Raw genomic sequence first — 17,732 nt, forward strand, 5'->3', positions numbered from 1 at the left:
TTCTGCCATGCAAGTGAGGCAAAATCCTGCATGTTAGAATCTTGAGCTGTGGATGATTAAATTGGTCAGCTTTTTCTTGGATTTGGTAGGGCTTCATAGGTATGCGTGTGAAATGCTTTTCTCTTATTCTTTAGGTTGTGGCTTTCTAATTTGTTTTTGTTTTGAGATTGTTCTCTGAAGAGAGGGATGACAAGTGCTGTCAGATTGGGAATGTTTAATTTTACCATATAAGCTTGAAGGTAAATCTGGATTCTGTTTAGAATGGGTTAATTTTTATTACAGTCGAGATGTGGACCTACTCCATGTTTCTCAGTCCCAAAAGGAGCAATTGGAACTCTCATCTCTTAAGACAGAGATCAAGTGTTCCTGGAGCCAGGCATGGGACATTTGAAGCACAAGCAGCCTGTTTACTTCTCTCAAGAAGAGCCATAGCTCTTTAAAGTGCCTTCAAGCTTAAATAACCGAAAAAGGCATAAGTAAGTACTCTGATTAAGAAACTGATCAACTTCAGTTTTGAGAAAATGTGCTCTGAGAAAACCTTTTTGATTTGAAAAGCTGGGCTTTCAGCTGAACAAAATGGGAAAACATTTGAGTGGGTGCTTGCAAACTGTGAACACTATCTGATGTTTTCTTCTATGTAAGAATAGAACCAAGTACAAATTAAATAAGTTGGATGTGTTTGAGGAACCTGTTTATCTGTTCTGACAATTATGCTTTCTTCTAATTTAAAACATAGTATAGATCTACTATTACAGTACAAAGATGGTTCTTCTGATAATATTTAAGTAGTGTCATATTCTTTGTTTATGGCTATTGGAATTTAATTATTAGCAGAAATTTGAGGTGATTGATTACTATTGCAAGGGAAGCCTTTCTGCGCCAAGCACTCTGTATTACAGGGATAAGTCCTTTAACTCCCCCAATGATAGTAATTTTTTCATTGCAAGGCAGAAATCTAAAGGCTCTACAAATTAAACCTTTTCTAATGAAACAGAGATGGACAAATAAAATAGATTTTTTTTTTTAATGTAGAAAAATTACTTAGTTTCACAAAATATTAGTTGCATTCCAAAGCTGAAAATTGTTTGTAGCTGGCCTGGTTTAATGTTCAGTGATTTATATTTCTGATTTATATGAAGTAGTTCCAAAACCAGCATCTCTCTGTTCTGCGACAGTGTCAGTGAGGAGTTAGGGTTTTTGTGGGTGTGTTTTGTTTGGGTTTTTTGTTGTTTGGTTGGTTTTGTTTTGTTTTTAATTGATACATGGGCAGAGATAGCAGGTAACTGTTTACACAGCAATTTTATTATACTGAAGTTAAGTAAGAATGCATTGACTCATGTCTAGCTGTAGGGATCAGTCCAGTTAATAAGCGTCTGAGATTCCAGCTATGCTGTGGTTGCTACCTTCATATTTCTGCTTTGTAGCCTTATGCAAGCTGAGTCTTACCAGCATACATTAATCTTGATTAGTTTTAAATTTATAAGAGACAGAAAAGCAGAATCATGCCAACTCAGTTGGTATGGAAATACTAAACTAAATTTATTTTTCTGTGCAAACCCTTGATCCTATCCGTTTCTATGTGTGCTTCCTTTTCATTACTTATTTAAATGAGCCATAACATGAAAGCACAATCCTTGGATAGACCAGAAGAAGCAAAAATTACTCATATGCTGCCTCAATTTGTATGTGCATTGATATGATTAAAGTGAAGGGTACCAGTTCATGGGACTAGTCAGTGCATTTTTGATGGCTATTACAGTGGGAATTCACTATCTTATTAAAGCTGAACTTTCAAAAAATGATTTCTGTGTCCTTCTCCACCTTCTGTTCTTTGATGTTGTTTGGTACATCAGAATTAATGAACTAGTTAGCTATTAATTAATGCCAAGGTCTGAAAGACCAGTTTTTAATGATGGTTGATCACCATGCATTGTAGAATTTTTGAGCATTTGGCATGTGCCTTGTGGAAGGGAAGGAACAGAGATATAACAGTCTGACATGGTGGAAACAGAGCCATCAGATGCTCACAAATGGTGAGCCTTCAGTAATGAATGCAAATGAAAACTTGCTATTCTTGACCTGGAATCCCTTTCCATGGTGACTCTGCTGGTTTTGATCAGACCATGCACAACTGACATATCATGTATTATTATCAGTTGAATTTTCTTTGCAGTGTGCTTTCTTCTCTTGCAGTCCTCCTTGAACATTCTACATTCAATAGTACTATCTATTTTGAATTTGATCTGGAATGTGGTTACCAACCCTTTGTTATCTGTTTATGAAGCTATGGTTGTAGGACATGACAATTCTTTTTTTCCTCCTCTACCACTCTGTTTAGCCCAGGCTTTCAGAAAGGAGGTTGGAAAACGCAGTGACTTTATTTGCTATTGCAGGGATATATTACTAAGGGTGGATCATAGACAGAAGAAGAGGTGGAGATAGCAGTTACAGGGGTGGAAAAAAACGCCCTGAGAGTCAAACTATTCCAGCCTATTCTTTGGGCTTCTGTCCTGGATAAAAAAAAAGAGTTGATTTCCACACCCTCCCTTCACTTTTTTTTTTTTTTGGTAAGAATTACTATTTTACAACCAAGTTTAACATCTATGACCTGGTGGCTATGTGCAGTGAAGTACACGTATACAAACAGAAATTTAAGCGCTTTTTCTTGCTAGGGAGCTTTATATTCTAGAGTGACAGTAGCTAATATTTCTGTTTTTGTTTCCCACCCCCACCCCCCCCCCCTTTAGATCCCTGCAGTTCACTCAGCCCACCGTGCTTTACTGAGGAGGACCGATTCAGCCTAGAAGCTCTCCGCATGATCCATAAGCAAATGGATGATGACAAAGATGGTGGTATTGAAGTAGATGAAAGTGATGAGGTAGGAGTAAAAAGCCTTTACTTGTGCATACATGAGGTCTGTATTTTTTTCCCTGTTTTATATAGCTGCTCTATATGTTCCAGCACTTGAGTAGTTGTTGCCGTTTTTCTTAATTCAGTCCTTTGACAGCCAAATATGGAAGGAAAATCTAATTTCTAGAATTGCTTGAAATGGAGGGTTATTGTCCATTGTTCTAGCCTAAAGGAAAGTTTTATATGACTATGTGTAAAAACTTATTTTTGTGATTAGTGTAAGAGGTAGGCAAATGGTGTTGGTTTAGCTTGCAGTGAGGTGACTAAGAGTTGTCATGATCTGTCACCTGTATTTTGGTTTCTTTGCTACAAGGTTTTCTTGATTAAGGCATTGCTGGGCTTTCCTGTTTACCTTAGATCTGTTCCAGGCACTTTGCGGTGCAAAGCAATACCTGTTACAGACAGCAGTCTGGAAAGTGTTCTTACATGTTTTTGCTTACATTTTACAGGCAAGTAGTAAGCACCTCCTGCTGTAGGTTAATGGTAGATAAAGTACTATGAACTGAGACAGGTTATTCAGACCTGCCTGAAGTTTTTTGTGATTGTGCTTGAATGAGTTTGATAGGCAGGCTTCTGACGGTCCTAGCAAAGGACTTGCCCTTGCACTTACTCAACTTTGCCATCAGGATTCTCAAAATTACAGGGCAGCAATGGAAATATCCATGTAGGTCCATCCAATTGGTCTTGCTTTTTTGCTTTCTGGCAGTTGTAAGGTACAGTCTTGAGAAAGGAAAGGGAGTGAAGATGTCTCCTTAAACTCCTGTCTCCTAAAAGTGAGGGTATTGCCATGTGGTTCTGAAGCCCATTCTCACTGGAGGTGAGTGGGAGAAGAATCTAGCCCTGATTTCTCTTCCCTTTTTTGTAACATCCCAGGGAAGACTGTTCTTCCTGAATGAGTTAAGTAATGAAATACCATTGTCAGGTTTAATGTAATGCTACTTACTTTTCTGTGTGACTGTGTACAAGCAGCATCAACAGTGATTGATGCTTGCTTGATATGGGTTTTCTGAAGGAATACAGGACAATGGAGAGAATGGTCCAGAATAAAATATTGTACCTTTTAACTTCAGAGAAAAAAAATCTGCTCAGTACCTTACGGAGTGTCATGGCAAGGTAGTTCAGGCACTGGAAAGAGTCTACCTCTGTTATTGCAGAATGTTTAGTTAATTGACATTAATGTTTGGTACAGGCACAATGCAGTCTGCAAATCGAAACATTAGTGATGGAGTGTGAGCTTCCTGAGGAGCTTCTCAGCAGTGTGTGATTGTCTTGACTTGTCCTGCATTTGTTATACATAAAAGTTAAGAAAGTTAAAAGAAAATACTGAAATATTTATACATTTGAAACTTTTTATTAGTATTCAAAAGATCTGTCCTGGTTTCCAGCAGACCATCTTTATATCTGACCTTAAGTTTCTTCCTGTTCCAGAGGACTGTCATAGAATCCTAGAACGGTTTGGGTTGGAAGGGACCTTAGAGATCATCTTGTTCCAACCCTCCTGCCGTGGGCAGGGACACCTTCCACTAGACCAGGTTGCTCAAAGTCCCGTCCAACCTGGCCTTGAACACTTCTAGGGAGGGGGCATCTACAAACTTTTGGCAACCTTTTCCAGTGTCTCACCATCCTCACAGTAAAGAATTTCTTCCTTATATCTCATCTAAATCTTCTTAGTTTAAAATCATTAACCTTCATGCTAGCACTACATGCCCTTGTAAAAGTCCCTCTCCAGCTCTCTTGCAGGTCCCCTTTAAGTACTGGAAGGCTGCTATAAGGTCTCCCCAGAGCCTCCTCCAGGCTGAACAACCTCAACTCTCTCAGCTTGTCTTCACAGAGGAGGTGCTCCAGCCCCCTCATCTTTTTTGTGGCCTCCTCTGGACCCGCTCGAGCAGGTCCATGTCCTTCTTATGTTGGGGGCCCCAGAGCTGAACACAGTACTGCAGGTGGGGTCTCACAAGAGTGGAGTAGAGGGGCAGAATCATCTCTCTCGACCTGCTGGTCATGTTTCTTCCGATGCAGCCCAGGATACAGTTGGCTTTCTGGGCTGTGAGTGCACATTGCTGGCTCATAGTCAGTTTTCCATCCACTAATACCCTCAAGTCCTTCTCCACCGGGCTGGTCTGAATCCACTCATCTCCCAGCCTGTATTTGTGCTTGGGATTGCCCTGTCCCATGTGGAGGACCTTGCACTTGGCCTTGTTGAACTTCATGAGGTTCGCACAGGCCCACCTCTCCAGCCTGTCCAGGTCCCTCTGGATGGCACATCCCTTCCCTCCAGCGTGTCGACCGCACCACACAGCTTGGTGTCATTGGCAATCTTGCTGAGGGTGCGTTCAATCCCACTGTCCATGTCACCAACAAAAATGTTAAACAGCGCTGGTCCCAATACCGACCCCTGAGGAACTCCTCACTGCTCTCCACTTGGACATTGAGCTGTTGACAGCAACTATTTGAGTGTGACCATCCAGCCAATTCCTTATCCACTGAGTGGTCCATCTGACAAATCCATGCCTCTCCAGTTTAGAGGCAAGGATGTCGAGATAAACCCAAGCAACACAAGCTACTCTTAATACCTCTTAAAATGACTGAAATTAGAACAGTTCATGAGGGATGCTGTTATAGCTGGAGTAATGAGAGATGAGTGAAAGTATGTATGCAGACTACTACCCACTGTGCTTAAAATGACTGAAATGTAGCCCTTTTTTCTGCTAGTTCATTTTTAGTTATTGAAGAAATATTTAATAACCCCCCTAACTAGCTTTTTTCTACATACAGTTTCCATGCAAATCAGTGATGAATATGTAATTGCATAGAGTGCGTTCTTCTAAGACATTAAAAGCAAATGTGAAATTATTGAGAAATACAATTTAATTGCAAGTTCAACTAGTAATCTATATTTTCCTGGATCTTTGCCATAATCTTAAAAGATCTGACATTATAACAACATGCTTACATAGTTACCTGACTAGAGTAGGTCGGAATATATACTAAATATGTCTTAATATACAGTATTTCAAAACCAAATTTTTTTTTTGTTCTGTCACAGTGGGTAATGCTTCTTGTTTTGATTTATTTAAAAAAAACTTATTAGAAGTAAAGCTTACATGAAATATACAGGGCTTTTACTTAACAGCAGGGTAATGGATTTCCTGTTTCATGCTGCATGGTTTTTGCTTGCAAGTCTCCTGCAAGAGCAGTATGTTGAGTATTTTGTTATTTGGCAGGAAAAATGTGACAAAGTACAATAACTTTCTGCTGTTTTACCAGCACTAAAACAGTGTTACAAATTACCAGTGTATATTTACACCAAGGAAGGAAGTTCTTGTAAATGAGTTATTTTGAGAGGGGAAGGTAACAAGAGCTAAAGATGTTGAACTACTTATCTTAAGTATTTTAATTTGCTAATTCAGTTGAGAACTCCCAACAGTGATTCCAGACATTTCATCTGCATGCTATTATTTTTCCTTGTGTTCCTCATGCCTCGTTTATGTTGTAGTTTGTTTTTCCTCTGTAAAATGAAGTCTCATATAAAATTGTTCTGTAGAGAATGAGTTTCTCTAGATAAGAGTATTTGAACTGTTAAAAGAAACTTTTTATTTCTTCAGAAACTGTCTGATACTGGAAGCCTTTTGGATCTACCTTGTATGGACTGGAAAGAAGCTTGTATTTGACCTCATTGAAATTGATGTGGGGAAACTTGATCTAAATTTTTAGCATGGGATTTGTTAGTCATTGAAACACATGACGGTATACTGGGTCTGGCTGAGCCGGAATTGGTTTTCCCCTATAGCAGCCCTCATGGTGCTGTGTTTTATGCTGGGAGCTGGCAGGGTGTTGATAGCACACTGGTGTTGTGGCTACTGCTGAGTAGTGCTTACACAGCACCAAGGCTCTTTCCGACATTTCCCCCCACAGTGGGACGGGGTGGGCAAGATCTTGGGAGGGGACACAACCAGGACAGCTGACCCGAACTGACCAAAGGGATATTCCAGACCATATGACCTCTGCTCAAGTATAAAGCTGGGAGAAAGGAGGAAGGGGGTGGGGTCACCCTTGGTCCTCCGAGGCAACCACTACGCGTATTGGAGCCCTGCTTCCTGAGAAGGCCCGACATCGCCTGTTCATGGGAAGTAGAGAATAAATCTGTTTTCTTTTTGCTTCTGTGTGCGGACCTTTGCTTCACTTTGCTTACATTAAAACTGCTTTTGTTTTACCCACAAGGGTGGGTTTTTTCCCCTGTCTTATCTTCTTTCCCCTTTTTGCCCTGTTGAGAAAAAAAGGGGGAAGGGGGGGAAGTGATAGAGTGACTTGATGGGTACCTGGCATTTAGACAAGGTCAAACCACCACAGAGGGATTTGTTAAAGTCTTCTAAGGAAGATAGAGGGGCTCTAGTTTGAACATGGACTGGTTAAATATTTTTTTTCCTTATCCTTTTGTTCTGTTATGCAAGTTAGACTAGATGGTATAACTTAAGAGATTTATAAAGATGAAAAAGCTTGAAATTTTAAATTCAGTAGAATATAGTTTTCTAATTCTAGTTATTACAAAATACTTGGAAAAAACAGCTTTTGTCATAGCTACTCATATATTTGGAATTTTTTCTGCATTCAGAATTCACGTAACCTTCTAGTACTTGCCCTGAATTTTCAATGTAGAATTAAGTACTTCAAAACCAGAAGCTAACTCAAAGAAAAAAAAATGGTTTAGATAATAAATTTGTGTTGTACTTTAGAGTATGCTTTACGGTGCAGTTGCTAATTTCTGTAAAGTAGGCTATCACACTGTGAGAACAGAGTGATAAAGTAAGCTATCACACTGGGAAAAGCGTATGGTACAGCAGAGAAGCAGAAAAAGGAAGGATGTAGAAAAAGACTATACTTGCCATTAGGGCAGGCTAATATGAATTTTTCTATCAAATCTAGCTCCTCCTATTATTACTTTATTATCAACATACAAAAGATTGCAACTGTTTAAACTGGTTTAAAGAGGTAGGCTGTAAAAGAGTAACCGAGAGGGCGAATGTATTACTAACTGAGGTTTTAGTCATGTGTTGTGGGAGGCTATCTCCCTCAGGAAGCATCTGTTGCACCACGTGTACATGATTCGTTTTAATGATGAAGAGGCACAAGCAGTAAGACAGATTTATCATATGTTCACTATTTATGTAGTTTTTTCCCGTTTCCAAAGAACCTCTATATGGCGATCCTACATCAAGTAATTTCTTGAAGAAATCTCTCTAGTAATAGAATAAGTTGATGTTTTTGAAACACTAATATCTTACTGTGTGTCTAATGTCGCACAAAGCGACTGGCACGAATTTACAGCTTTGTGGGGGATCTTTGGATAGATCACTGACTATCGAGTTTTCTTATGAGTGCACTTGCATAATTACGTAACAAAAGAAACTAACCCAACAAGCGCCACACAAAACCACTAAAAAAAGACAAAAACGAGTGTGGGGAAAACTGCAGTATTGAAAGCATGAAGCAATCGGAGAATGGTCAAAGATGGAACCTCAGGAGTGATATGCAGAAGTGCCTGACTTGAAATGTTGTCCAGAGGCAAGAATCAAAGAGTCTAGCTTTAGTGGCCTAAAACAGGGAGGATGATTGTCTTCTATAAAGCGACTGGAGCAGGAAAAAGGAGCTAGTATGATCTGATCAGGAATAGCAATAATAATATAGCACTTCGTCTATAGTAACTTTGACAGGGGAAGAATATTTGACAGCCTGTGATCTTCCTTTGAAGTGACCATTTCTGAATGGATGTGCTCTGTGAAGCTATTGGTTGAGGACTTGTCATATTTGCATCAAGATGCAAATAATCTAAGAGAGGTGGAACAAACATAATGTCTTGAGAGGGTATGTTGTGTTTTTTGAGAGAAGATCAAGAGGTGGAGTCTAAAAAAGAAAAAAAAAAGTCAAAGACAGAATCCAGAAGGAAATAAAAGTGCAGTAGATAGAGGTCAAGTGTAAACAACTCAGTTAAAAATAAATTAATTAGAACTAGGGTGAGTTCAGAAACATACGCTTCATTATACCCTCCCTTTACTGCTAATTTCTGATTAAAGGTTTTATAATAAAGGAGAACTAGTTCATGCTCTTATTACTTTTTATTATGTAATTAATTTTTTAGTCATATTTGTGATTGTTCATGTTCCTTTCTTCTAGCAATTAAAATGGTACATGCTTCTATACATCACAATCTGTTTTACAAGCATGCCAAATTAAAATATTATGTATTAGTATTACTATTTTAGAAGAATCTGGAGAAATAAAATTTAATGTGTAAATTTTCAATGTGAAATTATTTTCTGAATTACAGCTGAAATAGAGCAGACTATTCGTGTAAAGATGAGTTGGTGAAAGAAGTCTGTGCATATCTTTGTTCTTTATTCTATAAAATAAAATTGTTCTTTGTTCTATAAAAAAATGAACAAGCCATGATTTACTGGTTTGGACCAGAGACCTATTCATTTCAGTAATCTGTTCTGGACAGTAGTGAGTACTAAATGCTTTGAGGAAAATGGCCAGAAATTTCATGACAGGAAATCCTGAAGAACTAGATGCCAAGATAGTGTGGTGCTCTCATTTTAAGTACGTATATTTTGTATATTAGGAGTGTAAAGTCTGAGGTGAAAAAACAGTTTCGGAATTTAACATTAAACTTGGAATGACTCGAAGTGAATATCCTTTCTGTATTCTTGAACAAAAGCAAATTTATGCTCATAATTTGTTTTCCTTTTGGTTGTTACCTCTTGGAGGGAGTAACAATTTAGAGGAAGATTTTGGAAGGGGGAGAAATAGAACTATGTGTGAAACAGATGTTAAAAAATAATGGATGACAGTTCAAAAGCTTGATCACCCTTCATTTAGTGCATCTTGGGACCTTGTTAAACTTCAGGAGCCTACCCTGGGTGTTATAATTTCAGCTGGGAGAGGTTCTGCTATAGAATGAGCTCTTGCTTCATTTTCTTGTCTGCAGATATACACTCATGAAGATGTTAAATGTCCTTTAAAGTTCCCTGAATATTCTGGTTTCATCCTTATAATTTATATCATAAACTGGTGTTCATATTTGTGTAAGCTAGTTTATACTGTCAGCTGGTTAGGCAAAATTCTGCACAGTAGAGAAATACCTGCTGCAGGGGGTTCAGAAACTGAAAACATTCTGGTTTGCATAATACTGGGATGGCTCCTGAGTGTGTTTTACATCTCATTATGCAAGAACATTCTGTTACGAACATTATTTTGAGCTTCCTAACCAGTGTAGCAAGCCTTTTCCCCCAAAACTATTGGGTTACTCTGATTCCCTTAGTTTATCATCGGTCTGTTAATAGAGGTGGTTTTTGCATTGAATTTTATCATTCAACTGCTAATGTGTCTGTCCCTAGGCAGAGTATCTTTTAGCCTCCTGAAGTTTTGTAACCAGCTCTGGGCCATGTCTACACAGTCTGTTTTTTCAGAGCAGGTTAGGAGCCAGCTCTTGTCTGAAAACGTGATGACTGTCATAGTATAGGGCTGTGCCTGTGCAAAGAAGTCCGGTAGAGAGGCAACATGTGTTATCATGGGTATGGTTGCATAGAAACCTGTTCGAACGTGATTTGTATCATAGCTACCTCATGCCTTGCCTCCTTGGAGGTACTTAAGCTAATACGTAGCTGTACGCACCTGTTTATGTAGCACTGCAGGCATTTAGTCCTGATACAATGAAATTCTCCCCCTTGGAAATCCTAACTTGACTTTGAAGAGATTGCAAAGTTTACTTTTCAGTAGAGTAGCTACAATTTTGGTTTGAGCTGCTATAATCTTTTTCTAATAGAATTTGTAGATTATTTAAGATAGCTGTGAAAATATTACCCAGTATATGTTCTATGTTTTTCTAGTAATGTTTTTATTATGCTTAAATACACTTTTTTATTTTACTGTATAACATTTTTAGAAGCCATTTCTATAGGGTAGGCAGTTGTGAATGCTGTCATACCTGAATCATAGTATGATGTTTTTCAAAAGCACTCTTATTATCATAACTTAGTCAGTAAGTGTGACATTCAATAGCTGCAGTGAGTCTGGTAGCAGTAGATGGGAAAGAATGTGCTAAAAGATTGTCTGACAGTGGCCAGCTGTATCTGAAGGTAGGATTATAGGAGAACTGAAATTGTAACTTTTGCAGGTTTTCTTTTGAAGGAGTAAAACTGAAGGAAATAACACTATTTAAGGAATAGATGCTCCAGGAAGACAGTAATGCTTAGCCAGGAGATGTTACTAGTTGCTCTTAAAGTAAACTTGTCAGTTAGAGGGTCTATTTTAAGTTGGTGAAACTGAAAATCATAAACTTGAGCTTTCACCCAGAACAAAATATAAACATAGCATGTGAGTACTTCCTTCTGCAGTTAGTGAGTGTGGTTAATTTTACTTTTCCACTGGCATTTGCAAAAGTATACAATTGTTCATTTGCTCTTCAAGGAACAAGCATCTCTTGTGACTTCCATATTTTAACATATATTAACTTTTTATTTTGTTGCATGGGGCTCAGTTTGTAAGGGCTCTCTCTATGTCGAACTAGTATTGGATTTTGGTGAGTCTTTTTTCCTCTTTTGGAAGGGTCAGACTTTTGTTTGTTTGTTTTTGGTGCTTCTTGCTTCAGGTTAGTTTTTTATTATGAATTGGCTGGATTTCGATAAATATTATGGTACTAAAGGCTTTCAGAAGAGAAAGGAAGGTTGTGGAATATCTGACCTTGTAACTTTTCCAGGGCTCCACAAGTTTGGTCCCCTCCAGGGAGGCCAAAGTTCCCTCTGCACCTATTACACTGCTGATCCCTGGGCTTTGGGATGTGAATCTTTGTAGAGGTACAAGTTGTTATGATACTTTTGGGATCAAAACTCTGGTTTCAAGTCTAGGTGTGGTGGTTTTTTTACTCTTTACTTGTTTTTGAAGTAACTACTTTGACAAATGATTTTTTTGTTTCACACAGAGTTTTTAGGTAACTAATCTGCTGCTTTCTTGGTTTCAACTTTGTAGTCTTAAAAGGCCTTCTGCCTCTTGAGTAATTATGTTGGCTAAAATAATCCTTAGATGTTTTTTGTTAGAGCTTATTCTTTTAACCTCCCTATTTAGAGTTATTTTTCTAACCTTTTCTTTGTATATTTAATGACCAGGGCAACAGAACAGAGATTAGCTGCCATGACAAGGAACAGAAAAATCCTCTCTTTTTACCAGAGTTGTTCTGTTTTTATGGCTTTTTTCAATTTAGGACACAACTCCTTTTCTTAAAGGAGAACTTCCATGATAGGCTAGCTTTGAAACAAAGTTCTTTTAAACAAAAGAAAGATGTTTGATGTCATGTATCTTTTCATTGGTAAATGCATTCATTCTTTGAAACATGATGGCTTCTTTCTAGCTATGCACAATAATTTACAGGTGTGACCATCCAGTGTTAGAGAAACTTGTTGAGGAAGTCATCATGGTGGTTCTCACAGCATCTGGGAGCAGTATAGATAGGATTGAACAGAAGAGGAGCTCCTTTCTTTAAGAAATTCTCTTAAGTGGTGCATAATCTTCCCCCTGAGGAGTAACTGTGTACTGATTTCTAAATGCAAATTGCTTACAAGTTTGTGTTGACAGTCCTTTTATAAAAAGGACTTAGCCAAATACTCTAAACAGCCTCTGTATAAACCAGATCTTTTCCACCGTCATCCTCTTCTCCTGGGAAATCTGTTGCTTCGAACTTGGGTTCGTTTTCTTTGTGATGAAATTTGAAATCAGGCTTTGCATTTTTCCCCTCGGTAGCATAGCTGGTTGTGTCCCAGCAGTGCGTCTAGAACGTGAATTCATATGTTAACTCTTGCTCCCTCTGCGGGCTCTGTGGAAGAACAACACGAAATGCAGTGAATTTTCCATAAGCTGCTGTTTGCGTTGCTTATCAGGGTGCCAAGGTAACCTATGTCTGTCCCATTTTTAAAATCAGAACGCTTCCTTATAGTACATGATAGTGCTTTGGGGTGAGATGTAACACCTTGAAGCATTTCTGTTTATCAGCTGGAATCTTCCTTCTCTTCTTTATTCCTACCCCTGTATGTAGTATTGTTAACAGCAATTCAGGTGTTCCTTGACAACACCTGTAACTGTTTGGATGTTCTCATCCTAAAGTATTTTACAGCCTTTGCTGACAACTAGCAGTAAACATAAAAGCAAGTTAAGAACAAAACTGATCTGAGATACAAATTTTAACTGAGGAGATGCAAAATGTGCTGAAGCTTTTACATACAGCATATATTCCATTCTGTTCCTCTTCAGAAACTTGATAGGCTGACGATGTGTGTTTTTAAAACAAATGTCCATGCCTGACACTTGGAGTCTTCAAGGTCAGTGCATCACCAGTCACTAGAAAGCTGAAGAGTGAGTGTTAACATGTACCTTAACCCCCATATGAAGGGAGATAGTCTTTACAGGGAGGGATCTATAATATATTTTTCACTGTCTTTTTAGTACGTTTTTCACAAGTTCTCAAAAGACATGTTGAGGATGACAGTTGGTAGTAGGTACTTGCAGTCTGAAGGGAAAAGGTGAGGAGGGCAAACATCAGTTCTTTCCTGCTGCTCCAGCTGTGAGACTACTTTAATCTAGAAAGGCTTAGAGATATTAGTGAATAAGAAGACTTTTTGTTTTCTTGCTGTTTGGTTCCTTTTCTTTAGTTTACTCTTTAATAAACATGGAGTGGGAATGAGTAGGATAATCCGCCTTTGATTGCATGTTGCGTGTTAGCTGTGGAAATTGCCAGCTTCATTAGCTGTGCCAATTTGGGAAGTACTCAGTTCACACTTGGACTATGGCATATGCAACAGAGATTATGCAGCAGATATTTTTACATTTACATATAGTACAACAATCAGTCCTTTTCTGTGGTTATTGTATCTTTTTACAGTTGCTGGTCCATGATGTTTCAGAAGTTCTGTAATTGCCTCCTGCCTCAGTAGGCTGCTATTTTCAGTTGTTCTCATATATTTCATAAATTTGTCCTATATTTCTCATGTATATAAATGTGTGTGTATATATATCTATTTATGCATTTCTCATATACATAGGGAAGAGGATTTAAAAATGCTTATGCAATTTGTATGGGCTAAATGGAACTGTTTTAGGAATCAATAAGCTTTAGAAAGCTAATGTCCGACAATCAAAAAGATTTTGAAGTGGTAGAAGAACAAGACAGGGTTTGCATCCAATCTGGTTTTGGAACCAGAATACATATATGGTTTTGATTGGCCTAGGGAATGAAACTAGTACTTTATCCCAAGTCTAGCAGAGGAGAAACTTGAATCCCTTCCCATATTTTTAGGTTCCCTTACTTCCTAGTAAGAATAAGAGGAAATGAATAGGTATTAGCTTTTCCTTGCATATTTCTACTATCATACACTATCTCTTTTTATTAAGAATTAGTATTATGGTTGAACAATGACTACTTTTCAGTCTTTCAGTGTCTTGAATGATATAATGATAATGAATTATATAATCTCTACGTTTGTTAGAAATGGGGCCTATGTGGGAAGCTCTGCATATAAATTATTACCAGGACCAAATTTTAAGAAGTGGGGTACTCTGCAGTGCATTGCTAGTTTGGCCTTCTTCCTTACCTCTGCTTGAAGCGGGGATGACATATGACCAGCCACATGAAAAGCTGGGTTTTGAGTTAGCTGTCATGACTGTCTATAGCTGTTTTTATTTGAGCAGCTTTATCCTTCAGGAACTGAAGAAAGCAAGCAATCTACTGCGGAAGATTACTTAGCTCTCGTGTTAGTTTTCTGGTTCTAATACTAAGGTCTCCACCCACAGAGGCTGCTCATGCTGTGCCTTTAGGGACTGATATCTGTGGAAGGTTTCCACTATTAATGGGAGGTGGTTTGCTAACCAGTATTCCAACTTTTCTAGGCCTGTGTGAAATAAAAATAAAATGGCTTTTATAGTTCCATGGTTTTTTTCTTGTATGTATTTGGAGATCCTGTTTGTAATGACTTGTGAAATACTGATTCAAGGCTGTTATGTATGACATGATTGCAGGATCTTCCTTTATATCATCTTTACTAAAAGACAAGGCATGGTGTTTTGATATAGGCTTCCTATTAATTACTGAGAATGAAACAGCTTTGTGTAATACTTCTGTGCTTGGAGTGTAACCACTGAGGAATGATTAGCAAGAAGAAAATTAGCCCTAAGATGACTTCTGTTTTTTAATTTGATAATATAGAAGTCAAACTTTTGTTGTCTAGTCAAAAAAAAATTAATAATACTTAGTCAACACCTTTCTCTTATCCCTCAAGCAGTTGCATTTAAGTGGTATAACAGGAGTCAGGTACTACTCACCAATAAAGGACTGACACATTTTCAAACCTTACATGGTCTTACCTTCAAGTAGATGAAATTGATTAAATATCTTCAGAATAGAGAAGTAGGTAATATGACTTGCATGCTGCATTCTTGTAATCACTGTAAATCTAAGGCATATTAACAATGTTGTTAAACTTAGTGTACTAGCACCTTCAGGTTTTCTAGGATTTAATCATTGTGAAAATCAAATCCTGTAAGTGTTTAATTTGCTTTCTGAGTCTTTGATGTAGTCAACTTACGTGAATTGTGTTGTGCTTGCATGGGGAAGAGACTAAAGATTCTTCTCTGCCTGATTTCCTTGTGATTTCTGTTTAGAAATTGTTATTTTGGCATTTAAGATGATGTTTTCCCTTTTCTTCAGTTTCTAAGGGAAGATATGCAATACAAGGATGCCTCTAATAAACATAGTCATCTGCACAGAGAAGACAAACATATCACCATTGAGGATCTGTGGAAACGCTGGAAAACATCTGAAGGTAGGTAAAGGAGAATAGCTAAAAAGTATGGTGGTGGTTGAAATAGACATAATTCAACAATTTTTCCACCAAGTAGGTTAGAGTAGTAAATGGATGACCTCTTAAAGCATCGTGAATCTGTTTTGGTGCTGTTATTTATAGGTGTATGAAAACCTGACTAAAAAGTCATTCAGTCCAGCTAGCGTTAATTTCTTTGAGAGGTCCAGAATGTTAGAATTAGGAGAAAAATGCTTAACTTTTTTTTTCTCCACACCATTCAGAAGGTGTTGTGCTAATAGTAAGCATATAGAGATCTGAAAGTTGGTATTAGTCAAACAGCTAAAAGCACAAGCAAAAGAAGAATGAAACTAGGAACATGCCATTGGTTCACTCTGCTAATGTAAGAAGTTACTTAAGAGCAAACTGAGGTAATACATTAAGTGCTTGTTGTGTAGTAAATATCTACATTTTAACCAGCAATGTTTAGCTTCATCTCTTCAAATACTCTGCAAATACTTACAGAGATGTTGTTCAATGAAAGTATTGCAACTAAGTTATCAGATAAAATGATCTCTACAATTGTTCGTCTAACTTACGAGTAACTCTTTGAAAATTTAGGTTGTAGTGATATCAGAAATACCTAATTTGTTTGTTGTGTACATCTTTGTTCCAGGTTTCTGGAATGTAGTGAGCAGTGTGAGTAAGACTTAAAAGATTTTGAGAGGACTGTCTGGTCTTACTGTGTCTGCTTATAATGGCTTTACTGTGCAGCCTGTTGACGAACTAAAGTTGCACCACAGGGAGGCCCTTAGAATGAGATACCCAAGAAACGGTAACAGTGGTGCGGTGACTGTTAGAAAGCTTGAAGCCCCTCAAATGATAAACTACTTTCATTTAATATTAGGTAACATGAAAAATACTGTTTTTCCTTTCTAGATGTTTTAGAAATTTGGATTTGTTTCTTATGTGCTGCTAGTTTATAGTGCCAGTTGAATGCAATTTGACAGTATTAAACAAGAAGGTGGAAGGTAGTGTAAATGATGGTATCAGTAATTTGAAACTTCGTTAAGTAGTCTCTTGAGGTATCTGTGTGAGAATTACAAGCTCTAAATAGTGCCCTTGACTATGCCCATTAGTGCTTATGCAGAAACATCTTGGATCTATTGCTGCTTAGTTTATGCTGAGTAGAATTACCCATTTCTTCCCATAAAGCTTGCTTTATGTGGAAGTTTGTATTAAGTAATTGTCAAATAGCTTAAAGTTGCTTTCTGTTTAAGATATTAGTGATGTGAGACAGATAAGATTTGAGGGAAGAAAGTGAAAACATGGTTTATAGTATACTAAGTGCACTGTTGCTGTTTGGTGTCTCTTTTCAGGATTAAGAAAAACAGAGGTTATTTTTAAGTACTTGCTTGAGAAGGATGTTGTACAGCAAGTGGAACCCTGAGGATTGGCTCCAGTCAAAGCTCTAAAAACTGCCTAATAAAAAAAAGCAGCTTCAGAATATTGGTTTTTAATATTTCTGGCACTGGGCAGGCTGTTGGTATCTCCACCTGGTGCAGAATCCTTAAGGCATAGTTTGTACTGGTGCAAATTGAAGGAATTTCAAGGTTGCTAATAGGTTTTACCTGCATGGAAGGAATCATATTACAGCTTAAATCAGCATCAAGCCTATTGTTGCTGTATTGCCACATAGTTTCAATGAGTCTTTAGTAAAAAACAGGACTGTCACTTAGTTAAGTTGATGTTACTTACGCTTTTTGTGACCATTTAAATTTTTAAATATCATTTAGAGGAATGGCTAGGAACTAGCATACCTGTTTAAAGCATAGAAAAAAACCTGCTTTCTGAAAGTCCTCTGACTTCTGTTATTGTGTGTGTCCTTTAAATGTAAATGCCAGTATATGCTTGCTGTATGGTATTTGCTTTGTTTATCTCCTTTTCTTCCTAAATAAGCAGTATTTATACATATATAGAGCCTTT

The 17,732-nt window shown here is 37.7% G+C and overlaps 1 protein-coding gene across 3 annotated transcripts in view; it reads left to right on the plus strand.

The window, feature by feature from the left end:
• Positions 1 to 17,732, plus strand: part of STIM2 (stromal interaction molecule 2) — an 81,939-nt gene that overhangs the window by 40,483 nt on the left and 23,724 nt on the right. For 2 of the 3 annotated variants that reach the window (XM_074865953.1, XM_074865952.1), the window contains exons 2-3: positions 2,748 to 2,878; positions 15,656 to 15,770. In XM_074865953.1, the coding sequence (XP_074722054.1) occupies positions 2,748 to 2,878; positions 15,656 to 15,770 (246 nt within the window). Of the gene's footprint in view, positions 1 to 2,747; positions 2,879 to 15,655; positions 15,771 to 16,524; positions 16,654 to 17,732 lie in introns of those variants that run through there. The other variant, XM_074865954.1, reaches the window with a different exon arrangement.

Source organism: Strix uralensis, chromosome 4 (assembly GCF_047716275.1).
Source record: "Strix uralensis isolate ZFMK-TIS-50842 chromosome 4, bStrUra1, whole genome shotgun sequence".
Lineage (NCBI taxonomy): Eukaryota > Metazoa > Chordata > Aves > Strigiformes > Strigidae > Strix > Strix uralensis.